Source organism: Mus caroli, unplaced genomic scaffold (assembly GCF_978045245.1).
Source record: "Mus caroli unplaced genomic scaffold, Mus_caroli_1 scaffold_20, whole genome shotgun sequence".
Lineage (NCBI taxonomy): Eukaryota > Metazoa > Chordata > Mammalia > Rodentia > Muridae > Mus > Mus caroli.
In genome coordinates this window covers 38390902-38408804 of record NW_028227275.1, presented here as the reverse complement: position 1 = coordinate 38408804, position 17903 = coordinate 38390902, and the positions used below count along the sequence as shown (strand labels likewise).

Genomic DNA, 17903 nt, shown 5'->3' with positions numbered 1-17903 from the left:
GGGACATGCTGGTAGCAGTGTGACCCAGAAGCACTGGCCTTGTCATGTCCTCTGGTGTTGTTTGTAGTCAGTGGCAACTCACATTTATTTTTGTGTATTGGAATAAAAACAAGGGGTTTCCTGGGCATTTAAGAGGAGCTGTCAGTGTTTCCCAAACAGCAGTCACTTTTATGATATCACCATGACTTTCTTCTCCACGTCATTTTTGTTTTTTGTAGTCCTGGGGATTGAGTCTAGTGTTTCATGCATTCTAGACAAGGACTCGATCAGTGAGTTCTGCCTACATCTCTCTTCTCACTTTTTATTTGGAGATACCACCACCACCACCCCTTAGTTGTCAAGGCTGTCCTTGAACTTACACTGTTGCTCAGGCAAACATTGAACTTAAGATAGCCTTGCCTCAGACTCCTAAGCAGCTGGGATTGCAGGCCTGTAATACTGGGCTTGGATAAATATTACTGATGGGTTCTTTTTTTCACTTCTAAATAAGAAAAAAATGAAACCCCAGATAATAATTTTTTTAGACATTAGGTATATATATATGTGTGTGTTTGTGTATCTTCCTTATACATTAGTACATTGCTATGAACCCAGCATAAATGTCTACCTATTTAGTCCTCAAATCTCCGTTTTGGAGCTACAAGTCTACTTGATAGTGTTCATTCCTAAGGGAGGATTTTATTCTTTAGCAAATGGAATGGTTTCTCTGTCCCTACTTAGTGTCACCGTTCCAAATGCACTGCTGCCAGTAGCAACAGACTGCCATTACTGCTCTTAGGCAACTGCTTCCTAGTAGGGGTCACACAAGAAGACAGGGGGCGATAACTTGATAGAATGACACGTTGTTCCTTTGGCTAGGATGGTCAGAGACTCTGGGGACTGAGATATTTGAGGTTGGACCTATCACAGGGAAAAGTGAGACAGGCAAAGGTGACTGAAGAGAAGTTGCATGCCATGCTGGAACAAGAGCAGAGACAAGTGAGGGTCAGTGTCACAAAGCCTATCGATCCACCACCATCCCTCCTGACACCCCATTGCGCAGTCCTGTTTTTATTTTCTCTTCCAAAGGTTGACCAATCCACATCAGGTGCAGCCCACTACCCTCTTCATTAAAAGAAAGTGCTCTCAGTTATAATCATGTTTATGACCATATGATAGCCAAGTAGTTGAGTATTAAGATGGGACTTACTGTTCTCTAATATCCTTAAATACATACTGGCTGGCCCTTTGCTGAAAATGTTTGTTGACCCCTAATATACGCCATGCTCTTTGTCACTGCTACCAAATATAAGCATCAAACAGACTTTTTGCAGGTAAAGTGCAATACTAATTTTACACGTTAAAATCTAGTTTCTACTGACAGAAAATCTAATTTTACTTTTTTAAGAATTGTGGGCCAACAAACCTTTTTAGTGTCATCTTCTCAAATGCAGCATTTCATTAATGACAAAATTGGAAAATAAGGCATTCTGCTATGGTCTGAAAGCAGAAGTGAGGGATAACCATATGGCTATGCATGTGGTCTTCCATTGTTAGAGTTCAAGTTGTCTTCAAAACTTCATCTGAAGCAGCCTGGTAATAGACCCTTCTGGGAGCTGCATCTTTGGTAAGAGATCCTTATGTAAAGTAGCTCTGAGATGCAAGTCTCTTTGGACCTAATTACCTTCCGCAATCAAAGGGTCCTCCCTATCTCCTGTGAAAGCTCCAGCTCTCCTTCTGGCTTCACCTGGAACTTCCTGTTTCAACGCCCACAAAAGGCCCAGGGTTCTTTCTGTAGTGGTATTTCCATCTCTGGTGTAAATTTCATGGAGGGCAACTCACACCTTATATTCTATTGAATACCTCTTTAAAAAAGAAAAGCAAGCCACACTAAACAGATGAAACAGGACTAGAAAGAATAAAAATACATGCATAAAAAAGTGTTAAAGACTACTATTTGTTTAATTGAACTCACGGTTTATGGTAATAAGATGAGGGAATCTACTGACAAAGGGTGTTGAAAGAGGTGAATTGTGAAGTCTTTCTACATCAGGAAGATTACAAAAAACAGTTGACTGAGTCTCATAGCCAACTACTGCTACACTGTCATCTCTGTTTTTCAAAGTATTTGTCTGCCCACTTATCTTTTCCAGTCTCATTTCCCTTCAACTTCCTTCTTTCTTCCTCTCACCGTTCTTTTCTCTCTTTGTGTCTCTCCAGAAATCTCACCCCATACATTAAAACATCAACAAAAAATGCAAAACAAAACCCTTTTCCAGATTCTTCCTTGGAGCTCCTCTTCACTCTTCATGGGCTTCTTTCTAAATAATGCTCCTCTGAGCACCTTCCTCATGCCCTCCAGTGAGCACAAGACAGAACTGAAGCCGAAAAGCAAATACACACGTGCTTTTCTGACTCCAGATGTGTACCATGACAACAGGGGGAAGCTGAAAAGCAAATGAAATAAAATGAAAACTAGCATAGTTATCTATCATCTTTTTATTTAAAATTTGCCTTTTTTCTTCCTCTTTTTCTGTAGCCTTTTTTTTTAAACATAGCAACAGGAAAATGTATGCTTCTTGCTGAAACCTTTCTGTGATCATTAAATGGCATAAACCATAATTTAATTAGTCTTGTATCGGTGGATTTGGTTTTCAGTTCTGTGATCTAAACAATGCTGTAGAGACAATCTCTGAAGATTCAATTAGACAGAATAGTTAAGGTTATCACTGGTGTATTAAGGTTGTGGCCAATTCCTGTGACAGATAAAGAACATTTGTCCCTTTTACAAAAAACAGGCTGTGAGGGGATGGAGAGAGAAAAAGACCAGAAAACACATGTACACACCACTGAGCCTTTGTGATGCTCAGTGAACAGCCTTGGGTGTCAGTCCCTCTTTTCCACCTTGTTTGAGACAAGGTCTCTTTGTTGTCTGTTTCTGCATATCCCAGACTAACTGGCCAAGGAGTGTCTGAGGGTTGCCCTTACCTCTCTTTTATGTTTTGTCATAGGAACGCTGGGTTACCAGATGAACACCAAGGTGTCCAGCTGTAGAGGGGTTCTGGGGACTCAAACACTTTACCCACTGAACCATTTCCCCAGCCTTCTTTCTAGTGTTTCATGCTAAAACTTGGTGAGATTTTCCACTTAAGTCTGTTTTATCATGTTTCAGCTGTTGAAAGTCACTAGGTAGATGACTGTCTCTTGTCTCTCCAGGAAACTATGGTTGAGTGAAGGACCAGCCAATTCAGGGATCAGTCCTGCAAATCAAACAGACCAGTCAAGATGGCTGACTGGTTCAGGAGCCAATCCATTCAAGTGTGAAATAAGTCATTTGGTTGTCATTGTCATTTTTACTATACACACAACACATACCATTCATTCTGACACAACAGGACAGAACAGGAGAATGAAAATAAAGCCCAGTCACCCTCACTGACCGTTTACTGCTGAAGGGTGAAACCTCCCAGTTGACTGTCACCCTTGGAAAGAGATTCATTCGATGCTTAAGAGTCTGTTTGCCTTATTGAAACTTGAACTCATTTCTCTCCCAACGTATCTCTCTCTCTCTCTCTCTCTCTCTCTCTCTCTCTCTCTCTCTCTCTCTCTCTCTCTCTCTCTCTCTCTCTCTCTCTCCATGACCATGTACCAGCGAGAGTCTCTGGGTGAACACAGCTGACTCAGCACTGGTTCTCCATGGTCCAAGTTTCACCAGCACACAACCTTGGAGCTCCAGGCTCCTCACTTTTCAATAGAGAACCAGGGAATGCAGGTCTCTTGTGCATTTGGCCTGACAAGGGAAAGAAAAGCTGTAGACGAGAAGTATGATCAGACAAGTTTTGTTGACATCTAGTTGTGGAAGCTCCTTGGCCAACCCAAGCTGCATTCAGCTTAGGCTCATGTTCAGGGACCAGAGGGTTCCTTTGAAACACTGAGGTTTTTAGCAGTTTCTCTTTAAAGAAATACTATCGCTCCATTCTGTGCAGTGGGGGAACAATGCCTCTTGTGTGTTCGAACTACTGGAAGCATTAATACACTGTTTCTTTAGAGAGATTTGCTTTCCAAAGCTGAACTTTCAGAGCTCGGGAGCACCTTATCACACTCTTGCAAGCTTTTTTCTATTGCTTTCTTTTTTTTTTCTGAAAGTGGAAAAAGAAACGGTGGGGGTAGGGTAGGGAGCAGTTAGGACTTGTGCTAGTTAAACCTGATCTCTCCTGGGATTTGTTTTTCTCCTGGCTTCAGATTAGGTGTTCAAATCAAGCAGTGTATGAAGACTCTGAGGGAATGTTCATGGGACTCTTTGTGAGGCTAATCCTGGAGCACCAGGACATTCCAAGGGGCCAATCTGACCAAGTTCATTGCTTACTTGAAATGTCTCTGGGGGAAGAGCCTGGCAAGTGACTTTTTTTCCAGTGGGCGGTCATCCGAGCATTATTAACGGGATGGCCAGCCCCAGTCACAGCAAAATGAAAGCAGCAGAAGCTGTGCAGGGGGACTGCCTTGCTACCAGCCAGAGTCAGAGCACAGGTAAATGATTCCAGCTAACTTTCCTCTTCTTTGACTTGTCTGTGTTGGATGTGGGGACTTAGAGGAAGATTAAAGGAACACATGGAGGAGGGCAGAGAGAGAAAATAGAGGGGGGAATGAACATAAATTTTGGTATTTTGTTCTAGTGAAGACTGGTGGGCCTTTAGAAACTGAAAACTCCGGTGGACATTGAGCAGTACTCAGAGCTGTTCCTCGAAATTGGAGAAAGTCCATATGCTTTCTTTGTAATCTTGGGATTACCTGTCTGGGTTCCTGAGCTGCTAAGTGTGTACTGAAACTCTTCCCTTCTGGAGAAAGGCTGGAGTCTGCAGCTGAAAGGAAGGTTAAGGGAAGACAAAGTAAAGTTGCTTGTGGTTTAACGTCAGTAGCAGAGCCTGGGTAAAACAGAGTTTAAGTGAAATGACTTAATGTTTCTTTCGTATACGGCAATATTTACAGGTTTGTTTTGCTTTCTTTCATCTTAATGTTTTACTGATCACATGTTTAACTTTCAAAACTAGCTCTTGCTTTTATTCCTCATGGCACCCGTTATACCTTGTTCAAACTGCAGATGCCCTTGTTTCTGTTTTGGAAAAGATGCCCTTTAATTATTAGCCTTTGAAAACTTTTCCCTGTGACATATCACACATGGCTGATAGTGCAGAAAGACAAGAAAGACTCAGCCCCTGACGAAGTCAATATGGCTACCTGGCCATTCTACCTTCCAGAAAAGACTGTCCAGACGTGATTTGTGGAGGACTGAGAGGACCCACCTTCCCCAGGAGGACAGGAGACTTCTGTAGCATGATTTAAAAGCAAAGCTTCTAGAGTAAACTCTCCATTGAAGTTTTGCATTAGGAGAGAATTAAAAGGTCAGCAGGAAATGCATGTCAGATTTATTTCATGCTTTCTAACAATGAGAATAATCTTTCTGTGCTAACTTAGTTGGGTGTTGGAGCAAAGTCTAAAGTTTTGTGCAGAGCCGTTCAAAACCCTTAAACAAAAGAAAAAGGGAATTCATTTAGACAACAAGTTAAATCGTGATTGGATGTCAAAATATGCTCTTTCCAAGAAATAATTTTTATAATTGAGGATCTGTCCACACTAATAGCCTAAATAAAATCACAATAAAGCCAATCCTACAAAGGAGCGGCGTCAATTATGCATATTTTGGAGAATTCCTAAGTGGTCTGTTATGCATGCCTTCTTCCTATGATGAATTATACTTGTCTCATAAATACAAAGTGTCGAAGTTTATTATGACTGATGGGAAGATCTTTTTGCCTCACCTCTTTTTCCCTTCCAGTTGTGCCTTGGCAAGGGAACTGATTAATCTGTTAAAACGAAGGAACATAAGTCTGTTCTTATTCATTCACTCACAAGGAGGCTGCTTTTCTTTTTTGAGAATGTCATTAAGTCGCTAGACTGCACACAAGTCAAATCACCTTCTACTGAAAGACTAACCAACAGACAATCCAAATGGAATAATTTTTCTACACACCATTTCACAGAAGCTTGCAGGAACCCCCAAATTGAAACTAAAAATAACAATGTCCTGGAGGAGTCTGATTCATTCTGGTGCACACCCCCCCCCATAGTCTCAAGTTTAAATTTCTGTTGTGATTCCATTTCTTTGTTGAAGCAGAAATAATAATCCTTACTCCTTCTCTAACTTCTGTCTTATACATTGGGGTCTTTCTAAAATAGTATCCCATCCATTACCCTAAGGGGAGAGGAATAACAGTTGGTAGAGACTTCACCCCCCACCATGTGTGAGGACTGGAATGGGGAGGAAGAAGAAGGAACAAGTCTAAACAGGTTTCCCACATGCCACCAGAAGTCCAGTGTGGTTCAAACACAGAAATAGTCCCAGACATCTCAGAAGGCTCTGCACACATACAGGACATTGAGAACCAGGACTGTCTCCTCTGGCAAAGCAGTGTATCCACAGAGTAAGAGGGAAGATCCTGGAGCAAGGCTATTCAAAATCAAATTGTGGCTTTTGAACTCACTTGCTGTTTCTCTCTGGCTTCATTTCTTCATTGATAAAATAGATGTAGTAGTGGTCCTTCCCTATCAATGTTCATTAGTGTATCTAAGCGCGTGGTGGACCCTTAACAAATGTTAGCCATTGTGAGTCCTGGTGAGCTCCTACTTTGTGCTAGATGTGTAAGATGAACTACTTGTTCTGATTTTCACAAAAACCCTCCATAGTAGCATAGGATCTATATGCTATACGTAAGATTCAGAGAAAGTAAGAACTTTTCTTCAAATCTCATTAGTGGCCAGTCCAATGCTCTATGATCTAAACATTGGGTTGGCTATTAATACAAATATTTTATTGAACCCTCATATGAATTTCCATAGGAATTTATAGTATCAGAATTAGCCCAGAGGTCTGTCATGATAGTAAATGCTTTGCTATTGGTACTTAGGAGTCTCAGGATAGTAACTGCTGCAAGTTCAAGACCAGGTAGAATTCAGAATGATTACTAGGCTAGCTAGGGCTACAGAGTGAGAATCTGTCTCAACAAACAAATAAGCCAAGATTGGTCTCTTCTGGAAGTCATTCTCAGTGTTCCCCAAATAACAACCCAATGTATCAAGCATTATCATTGTACCCAGTAGACAGGTAGAAATAACTGAGGATAAAAGAATTCCTAGCTGCTCTCATCTGCCAGAGTCCAGCTCAAGCTCCTTTCTCAGCTGTAGCCTTTGCATCCCACACACGCTGCTTTCCCAGCTCCCTGTCCTGGAAGATGAATCAGCACTTACTGAAGCAGGCAGATGCTTCCCCCCAAAGATTCTTTTGAAGGCTAGCCAGGACAGGATACAAAAGTACATTCTTTCTTTGCCGTTCCCCAAGGTGTAGGGAGAGTGGGTTTCAAATGTCCAGTGAGGAACGTCTTACCTCTTTCTGCCAAGAGATAACATCAACAAAAGTATTCAGTGTTTCAGCACATGTATGAATAGTTTAATTTACAGGCTTTCCACAAAGATAAAGTCTGATTATCTTTGCTGCCGAGTTCATTTCTGTTGCGGAGATGGAGCCGGTAGTTTTTGCTTCTGGTTGGAGAGGGAAACTCTTTGAGATTAGATTTTTTTTTCATGTCGAGCTGCAAACAAAGTTATAAATGCCTTCTGTGTGCATGAGTGTGCAGGGACTCACTTGAACCTGGAGACCTTTGAGGCAGTGTGGGTTGCTCCTTTAAATAAAGACAATGGAGGGAAAACAAAATTTAAGTGACCCAATTGTGATCATTCCTGTAACAGAACACTCTCTCAATGGTCCTCAACCATCCTCCATTTGGCCATGTTTAGAATATTCATTATATTAGTATTAAAGAACTATTGCTATGGATGTCACATGAATAAATAGACCTCCATTGTTTGAGATCAAAGGAATGAGTGTCCACCAGAATGCAAAAGGCTCACACAGCACTTTATGTCCAGGGAATCAGGGCTAATTACCTTCTGCAAGCAGGAGCTGGTAACAGTTCCCACCAGTGACTGACCCAGGTCAAGTGAACAGCTCAGTTGTGCCTTGAGCCAGAATATTTTAAGAATATAAATTTAGGGTTGATAGTGAGTTAGTCACATGAAATAGCTAAGGTTTGCCTCAGTAACTTCCATCCTTAATCGTTAGGAAAGGAATCGTCTGAGAAGCTTAGTGAGTTTAGTGGAGACTTCTCTACTATTTCAAATGCTTTTGAAGAAAAGCGTCCAGGGTCTACAGTATCTTGATACCATGACATGATGTTTTTCATCTATAAATGTATGCGCCTTCATTCATAGTTATGGTGGGGTAATATGGTCTACAGCCCATAGCTTGTACATGCAGGATAAATACTACTTGGGGCAGGGGAGATCCTTCAGTTTGATGGGACACCCTTGTCCATCTTGGACCACATCTTCACTGCAGGGTTTCTGATTGGATGGTCTCGATAGCATCTTTTCTAAGAAGGCATATTTTTTTTTGCATGTATGTAGGATATGAGGGGAAATGTGCCCATTCCCTTTCCACGTGTTACCTGGGAACATTGGGGCTCTGCTTACATTTGTCCTCCTTGCCTTCTCATTTCCTTTAATAGCTCATTGTTCCTCTGTATCACAGACTTGGACTTCAGGGAACTTAGTGATGTAGGAGATTGAGTCATGCACACCCTCTGCCATCTTGCTTTCTTGTAAGGAAAAATCTAATGGAAGCGTTGACCATGAAAACCTAATATTGAGCTACATGTGTTTCCTCTGGCTTTTGAATCTTGTTTTCATGTAAGGTTATAAATGCCACATTCTGTTCCTTCAATTTCATTTTCTCTAGGAAGAGCTTTGCATTTCTGTCCTTTACAAATCACAACGAACATGTCTACAGTCCTATTATTAGCACTTTCCCAGCCTTTCTATTTCTTTTATTCTCAATGGTATAATGTTAACCCGATCAGCAGGTTAGATGATCTGCAATGGGGAATCCATTTATGATATACTAGTGTATTGTATGATTACATGATGTTGCTGCCTAGCCCAAAAGATTTAAAATTTATATTCATCTTTTTTCTCTCTCTCTCATTTTGTTTCAGGCTCAGAAATCCTGGATTGAAAGAGCATTTTATAAAAGAGAATGTGTTCACATCATACCCAGCACCAAAGACCCCCATAGGTAATCCTATTGTCTTAAATGTATTAGGAATGCAAAGTAATAATTATGGTGATAGAATACAATTAATATTATACCACACACTGAAATGGAACCACTGTCAGATTAAATATATTTTTGAAGCAAATACATACTGCACTGATTAGTATGCCTTGTCTACCATTAATATTCATCAGCAAAGTGTCTATATACAGTTACCATCATAGAAATAGCTGATTGTTATATATAACAGCATTCTATGTTTTTGTTACAAATGCTTGTTTTTTTCATCTAAATATTTTGTCAGACTGTTTCATTTGCCCTGCTAACATAAAAGGACAGTATTGAATGAAAGACTGTCTTAATTAGGGTTTAGACCTTCATATGGGGGGGAGGGAGGGACGGGTGATACTGTAGTTGCCTTTCTGAAAATCAGTGGCAGATAAAGCAGGAAGCTAAAATAGTACATCATCCTCTGGAAAGCCTTTTTGAATGGGCAATTTTAAAAGTTGGCTTAAAATGCAGATCTCGCAGCCATAGACTAGACACATAACCTTGGATACATTGTAACCTTCAGAGCTCCGATTGTTTTGTCATCAGGGCATCCTCAATTGTGAGTGTTGAAGAGAATGGTGGCTGTGTATGTAACTATCATTACTAATAATTGTGATGATGGCTGTTATATGTTATAACACACCGCAAAGGACATTTTGATAACAGATGGAACAAATTTTAAGTTTCCTTTTTTTTTTTTTTTTTAGTTTCTTCTTCAAAGAAAAAAGCTATAGATTTTTATTCTCAGAATTGAATATTTGACAGCAAATATCAGTCAGGGAGACAGGTTGGATTGTGACTCACATATAAGTGAAAGTCCCCATTTAAATGTACATGTTAAAATTCTTTCCTCTGAGCTCTTTAGCATCCTCCATGGAAGATTTGAGAGATTGGAGCAGTTGAAAGTGGAGAGATCTAGAGAACTTTGTTCATAATTGCCCTGCCTCAAACAATATGCCAAATACTGAAAGGGTAGAGAAGAACAGGAAGTTGTTGATATAGAAACTGGATGATGGAGAAGAGCAGTAGATGGGTGCCAAGGGAGACCTCCATCTTCCATTTTTCAGATAAGGCTGCATTCTGGGATCTCACTTGCCACTTAACTGGAATGGGTCAGCATGGTCTTTGGGTTTCTATAACAGGCTGCTGGGTATGTATTCCAGTGATGGCTGACAAAAGGGTTCACTACCTCTCCTGTTATAGGTGTTGCTGTGGACGCCTCATAGGCCAGCATGTCGGACTCACTCCCAGTATCTCTGTGCTTCAAAATGAGAAAAATGAGAGTCGCCTCTCCCGGAATGACATCCAGTCTGAGAAGTGGTCTATCAGCAAACACACTCAGCTCAGCCCAACAGACGCTTTTGGGACCATTGAGTTCCAAGGAGGTGGCCATTCCAACAAAGCTATGGTAATTTGAAAGACAGTTACTCATTCCCAGACATAGTGTCACATCCTGTAAGTGAATAGCTGGGAGCCTGGGTTGTAGGTTTCAGGCTAGCCTGGCCTCTGTCACTTCCCTGTAGTGTGTCTATAAAATAGGGGAAAAAAACCTCCCCTAGGACTTTTAAGTGATTAGCATGAGATCAGATAATTAACTGATTTTTATTCTGGTTAATATGTATCATTGTATATGACCATGCAGTTCAATGTTGTTTCCATATGTGGGTACACAGGCATTGACCAAATCTACCACTTCTTTATTCACCTGCCTCCTACACCTTTATCATCTTTTTTCAACCACTCTTACACTCAGATCCACTGCTCTCTGGCCTTCACATATGAGGAAAAAGGCGACTTGCCGTTTTAAATCTGGAATATTTTCTACAGGTTTTTTTACAGTTTGCAATGTTATTTTCTGTGTCTCATCTACTTAGCCTTTTTCTAAATCCTTTATCCCAGCTTTGGGGAGACAAAGAATGTTTCCTTTAGGTTTCTGTTTTGTTTTCTTGGCCACATTTCCCAGGCTGTTTCCTGCCTGGTCTTGACAGAGATCTGAGAATCCATATCAGGTACATTTTCTCCAAGCAGCTGGGCTAGTGAGAGTCTCAATGGGAAAGGAAAATATGGAGGAATTTGTAAACATATAAAATTTTTGTCATGTCGAAACTATAGTTCCCATGAAATACTCTTGAGGTGACTCACAGACTTTTCAAAGAATAAAATGGATAGCATGTGTTCTGAGACTTCTGGAAGTTTTATAGTTCAGCAAGCTTGCTTCTGGTTGTTGAATGAGTTAGATAATAGGTGTGAGGTATCTGCATGACACTGGACATGTCAATGGGTGTGAACTAGTTTACCTGGCATTATTAATATTCTCATTTCCCCCAGGCTCTAAAAGAAATTGAAAAGGCATTTAACTCATCCTTTAAAGGATATTCTTTTGATGTATGACTCTATTAGTTCATATACTTTAATTTACATTTTCAGTCAATACTTGTATGTAATTCTGAAAGGTCAAACTCTGTTGCTTTCTTGCTGACCTTGGAATAGAAATCTATTGGCATTTTATTCAGAGCCTGGTGCTGTCACTTGATGGTTGGGTGATTGTCCAATTTAAGTTTAGTGCTTTAATTTCCTTGAGTGTAAAAATGGGGTAGTAACTTCTACTTCAGAAGACTGTCTTAGGAATTAACAACAGTACCTCTGTGTGTTAGGAGCTTTGAATGATGCCTGATACTAAAATTAACAGAAGTTTTTCTCAGAGGGAAACTCTATAATCAATCAAAATAAATGTATGCTCTTAAAGTCATAGGACTAGGTAAATTTTCACTGTCTGTCTTTGTTAAACCACTTAATTTACAGGAACCTCAAATGTTCTACCTAGAACGCTGGTAAGGTGTCTTCCTGTGGATGTCTGTGAGGATGAAAGTTACTTCATACATATCTAGCGTTCAATATATGTGTGCAAATGATAGAGATAGGTCAGGTAAATAGTTTCCTGTATTTCCTGGAAACTTAAATATCCATTAGAGTATTTCCACAGGGGGATTAGCCTTCACATGCCTACTGTCTGCTCTGTGTGTTAGTGAGTCACCATTCAGAAAGCTACCTGGAAGGAGCTGATGTTCACGCTCTGTCTGACCCCATAGTCACTCATCCCAGCAAATCAGAATGGGTCATATTACCTGGGTCCTTCCAACATTAATCCTTGTCCACCTCAGTTGCTAAGCAGCTGCTGTGTGTGACTTTAGAATGAGCACAGTCAAGAGCCCTTCTGTTGTGTAACTTCCTTCTAGAGGAAAGTCTTTTCATCCCCTGAAAATTTCTGGTGAATATGAAAACCCCCTAAAAACCCAGAGAGCAAAACTCAATATGAGTTTATAGGTCTGTGCCCTTCAAAGTGTTCAGCAAAATACTTCAACAATTTCTTTAGTGAATAACAGTCATGGTCATAAATGAGCAACCATGTATTCTGGGGTCCCTTCTGGTTTCAATTCCCCTGTATATGTTCAAGAATTTTTTTTAGAGCTATAATCAAACACAGAACCTCATGCATGTTCAGTGGGCAGATACATCCCACCAGGGTATATTTCCATCCTCACGTGTTAAGAACCCTGGGAAAGAGGGTCCCTCTCAGCACTGGTGAGTGTTGTCCACATACTATATTGCTGACCTTGAGGTCAGAGTGTCCCCAGGTGGTCTCAGGGCAGTCACTCTGAGGGCAAACCTTTCTTTCTGCCCAAAGCTAATTAGCCTAATGAAGACCAGTTTCTCTTTTCATTACTACTGGGTATTTATCAAGTGGAAATCCTCAGCATTCATTCAGACACAAACGAGCATCTTGTGCATTTGGAAAGCTTGCCCTGCAGTTTACTCTGCTTCTCTTGTCTAAACAAAGAAGTGGTCCTGTCAGGCCAGAGGCCTCATTTTATGAGGCAGGGGAACAGATGCTTGCCAGCCCGAGAGACTCCCTTGTGTCTCAACCTCTTGAGCAAACCAGTGTGCAGTTTGGACATTGGGACCTGGCACTCCTTGCCTTTTAAAGAAGCCAGTCTCCATGAGAGCACTTGTATGGTTAATTATTCTTCAAAACTACAGTTAGACAGGCCAGTAAACTTAATATGCCTTTGGGCCTTCACCTCTGAAAGGAGTCCTTGAAATAATTTTTAGCGAAGTCATCAAAATACTCTAGGAGCAAACTTGTCTTTTATTTGAAAAAAAATTAAGGTAAGATATAACATTAACTTTTTTCTTGAAGGCAACCCAGGATATAGTTATAGCATTTTACAAATGCTAAGGTGGACTGCACACAGTGAGGCAGGCAGACAGACTCATTACTAAAATGCCTCCAGTTACTTGAAAGCCATATCTAGGTATCTGTCCTACCACATATATGGAGACAGCAGTAAATCGCAGACTTTTAAGCATCAAATACACTTGAAACATCCTAATCAGAAGGCCATGGCAAATTGCTGTTATCTAAGATTTATAGCTGGAATCTCATTCATTAGCCTTGGAGAGGACGTGGGTATACAAAAATCTTTGGATATATAATACCACAATTATTCCACTGTGTAACCAGCCTTCGAAAACTTAACCTTCCCCTTTGCCTACATTATAGATGAGTGAACTGAAGGTCCAAGAAAGGAAGGTATTTTACCAACAGAAGTTCTTAAGCCCAGCCTCCTAACACCCCCCTTTCCACTCTCTATTTTCTTTGTCATGTGTACCTAGAATAGATGAGTCACTGTTTTATTTGGAAATTATTTGAGATGATCAAAAGGAAGCCAATTATGATTGTGCCTCTACCTCTTTATAAGAGTTTAATAATTTTTGTAGCAGAATTTTTAAATCACTAATATTTAATGAAGTTAATTAAGCTTGAAAGCTTCGAACGGGGAGAAGTCTCTGTAAAATTACATCCTCGATTATTAGAACCATTTGCCGAGCTCTTTCAAGAGCTTTGTGGTGTTCAGAACTCAGTGTCCAAGCCTAACCAGCCCCAGGAAAATTAACTTTGGAGAGAGAGACTATGACACAGGAAGGAACCAGTCCAAGCTGACAGAGAGGAAGGAGCCCGACTTTCTTCCTGTTCCCAAATTGCATCCTACCAGATGACAAGCACTAAACCACCCTGGAACTCTCAGAAGACTAGCTCACTCATAGGGACATTTCATAACTTACAAACTGCCTTAGGGCCACAGCAAAATGGCTCAGTCAGCAGATACCATGAGGGATTATTTTGGCGGTTCTATCTATTGAGGGCTCCCACATGATCTACAAAGTGAGCAGAGTATAGACTTACTTGTTTACAAATCATCTTTTCTAATTAATGCAGAACTGGCTTGTGGGCCAGGTAAGACTAAACCTAATTAAGGGCATGCAGTAAAACCTCTCAAGCCAGCCACATAAATCTCTTCCCACTCTCCTCTGCCATTTACTCTGCCTATTGGATCATGTGGAGTCCTTTAGTACAGTTTTCATATAATTAAGACAATTATCCTTAGCCCTTGCTTGACACTGAAAGCTTTAACTATTGAGCCCACAAAGGAAAGTGTCTTGCTCTCTGGGCTTTGGGTGAGGGGAAAACACAGTAGGGTGGTTGCTTTGTGGGGAGGGTAACACACAGTAGGGAGGCTGTCCCTGAGAGTTTCCAGGTTGGAGTCTGAGGTTTAGAAATGATCTCTCTTTGCATTCTGCAAATTTGACCTGGGAATTCTTGACCGACACACACCATGTAGGAAATGACTCAATGGTTCCTCTTCACACACCTGAACAGTCAGTCACTGCACTTCCTGGAGCCTGAGCGAGCCAAGGAGAAACCTTGTCATTGCTCCATTGGTTTCCGTTGTGCACCTTGTAGTCTGAAGGCTGCTGAGTTGACCACAGGAGTAGACAGTCTGTCTGAAACTAAGAATTAAAGTAGACTATATGGTTGGTATCTTCCATTCTAATCATAGGTCAATGAAGCAGGAGAAGCTGTGCCTCTTCCAGAAAACCATTCCTCTTCCTTGCTTCTAGAAAATACCATACTAAATAATCCTGACAAAAATTCTAGACTACCCTCCATGACATGTGCTTAGTGGCATTTTATATTGATATTCAGTATCAAGCTTCCCATTATCAACATTAATCCAATACATACCCAATAGCTCACACTGGGAAACTGAAAAGTAAATGACACTTTTTACTTCCAAAGTTTTGAGGGCCATAAAACTAGAAATTTGAATGAATTTGTTTGAATGCATTAAATGCATTTGCAAATATTTTCTTCTTGGTGTGATTTTTATGTCTACTGAGCCACCATAAGCATTCAGCTTTAGATGCAAAGCAAGAGCTCCGTGGGCTTGGAAGGCTGCTATCAGCAGAATTATCTCGGGTGGGACATATTGTACTTGGCTGTGGCTTTAATTACAAGTACCCCCCCCCTTTACATGTGGCTACCAAAAATTAGGAAATGAAATGGCGCTTGTCACATTTCTCAACAGAGAAAAGAACGGGATACATTTCCCACTATGAGCTTGAAAGAAAGGCACTGCCAAGAGTGTTACAACAGATTTCACAATGGTAGGTCCATGCATGAGAACAAACACGGCTTACAAAGGATCAAGTGGTTCTTTGTAAGAAGTAATGGTGGCTCTGCAGTGAAAGGAGAGGAGCTGTCATCACCCATTTCCAAGAGTGTAGCCAGATTTATTGCACTGCTGCCCATTTTCATTTTCATTAAAATAGCTGGGCAGAGTTACATGCGTAAAAATCTAGGGATAAAGAGGGACTGATGAATTAGCAAAACCAAAGGCTCTGCCAAGCTCAAGTCCAGAATGCCAGTGGAAGGTTAAGGAATTTGTTTCTTTGTTTGAGGAAACTACCTCCATCTTCTCTAAGTAGTGATTGCTGCATCCTCCGCCTCCAGCCTTTGACCCTGTAGATCTAATGTAAGGAAAAGACCACAACCTGGCAATAGCCTGTGCCTGGTGACACCCTGGGAGCCCCATAGCATTGAGACGGGACCAGAAGCATTTGGAACAGTGACAAGGTATTTGCCAATTCAGTAGGAAAATCAAGGGATTCCTACAAATCTAGCAAAGGAACCCCAAGACCAGGCACAACTGAACCCCTGTAGATTTGGTTACCAGCATTCTCTCCACTCAACTGAAAGAACAGCCCTCATCTCCTATTTACAAAATGTAATTTCTAGTTTGTTGGCTGGAAATTAAAGTATATCTTCATGTGAAAATAATGCTGGATTCATACCTTCACAGTACTTAAGTACATATAAAATCATATGATTTCAACTAAACCTAGCTTCTGTCTTAGACAGGACATTTCAAAAGTCATCCATTTGTCATGCACAGGGCTCTTTGTTTCAGACAGGAGAGCTAAAAGCACAAAAAGGGACAGGTCATTACAGAGATGCATACCTCCCTTGGTCTCAGCTTCTCTCTTGATCAACTGGTGACCAAAAGTCCTGGAGTAATGGGTCAAGGTCTCCTATGCCCCACAAAACTAGAGTGCAAAATGAAGACAATTTTGAAAAGCATGAGACTTGCATCAGTTATACTCAGGCATGCTGTATCTACATTGAATGGAAGTAATACGTCCCTACTTCGCACTTGCTGGAGCTTCTTGGAGATTAGACTTTCCACAGTTTGGTCCCTGTACTATCCTATTCAGTGGTCCAAATTGGTCTTATTCAACAACACAGATATTCACATTGTTCAAGTGACCAATACTCTTAGCATCTGATAGTAAAATTGAGTTGGAAACTTCTAAACAGAGCACCAAGCCAGAGCAATGCCTAAGTGACCACATTTGAAATGCACATTGGGAAAATCTCCTGTTATTAGCAATAGGATCCCTTAGCAATTGGTAAATACATAACAGACATCAAAACGGCTTATCATAGGTTGATAAGATGGCTCAGTGAGTAAAAGCGCTTGCACCCAAGCCTGCTGACCTGACTTTCATTCCTGGTAAAAAAAGAGATCTCACTCTCAAGCTGCCTGTTCTCCTCTACACACACCTCATTGCATGTGCCTATCCCTGCCCCCCTAAATAATAAAACAATTAATTACTCATCCTGACAACTCAAATAGCTCCTAATTTCAAATCAAATTTAATAGGAATTGACTAATTGCTCTAGGCACAATTATCTATGAAAGTGAAGCTGCTGACTCAGCAGGTCTGGTTTCCATTCTGCTATATAGAAATATAACATCAAATTTATTTAATTTAATTTAGACTCTATTTAATTGAAATTTCTAGATAATGTTAAATTGGTGTTAAGCCCATGATTTTAGTAATAATTTTACCTCCCAAACCATGTATTCAATTTTCTAAATTTACTTAAATACTTGCCTTTTGTTTTCCAAGAGAAAGGGCACAATAAGTTATAGATGATGGGCAATATTTAAAAACCAAGGCAGCAAATGTCTGTGATTTTCCTCTGATATGCATGATAGCCTGGTGTGGTCTGCACAGAAACTTACATTTCTCCGAATAAGAATTGGTCCTGGTCAAGAGGGTACTATCGTGGAGATGCCCTGAGCGACTCACCAGTTGTTGTACTTTCTCATTTATCATGGTCTAATCCTTCCCCACCATCTCTTTGTTTTCCATACCAAATCTAAGTATATTTTACTTCCTATTGGCTCCAAACTAAATAACAGACACATTCCTTTAGCCCTACCTTGTGCTACTCTATTTGTAATAGAGTATCGGAGAAATTTAAAAAGCACACTCATTTATTTTACAGTTCTAGACAATGGGT

At 40.5% G+C, this 17903-nt stretch overlaps 1 protein-coding gene across 27 annotated transcripts in view; it reads left to right on the top strand.

Moving 5' to 3' along the window:
- The window catches only part of Trpm3 (transient receptor potential cation channel subfamily M member 3), an 886635-nt gene that overhangs the window by 568631 nt on the left and 300101 nt on the right, over nt 1–17903 (top strand). For 26 of the 27 annotated variants that reach the window (XM_085834108.1, XM_085834113.1, XM_085834114.1 and 23 more), the window contains exons 2-3: nt 9084–9163; nt 10397–10601. In XM_085834108.1, coding sequence (XP_085690234.1) covers nt 9084–9163; nt 10397–10601 — 285 coding nt within the window. Of the gene's footprint in view, nt 1–4247; nt 4507–9083; nt 9164–10396; nt 10602–17903 lie in introns of those variants that run through there. The other variant, XM_029472400.2, reaches the window with a different exon arrangement.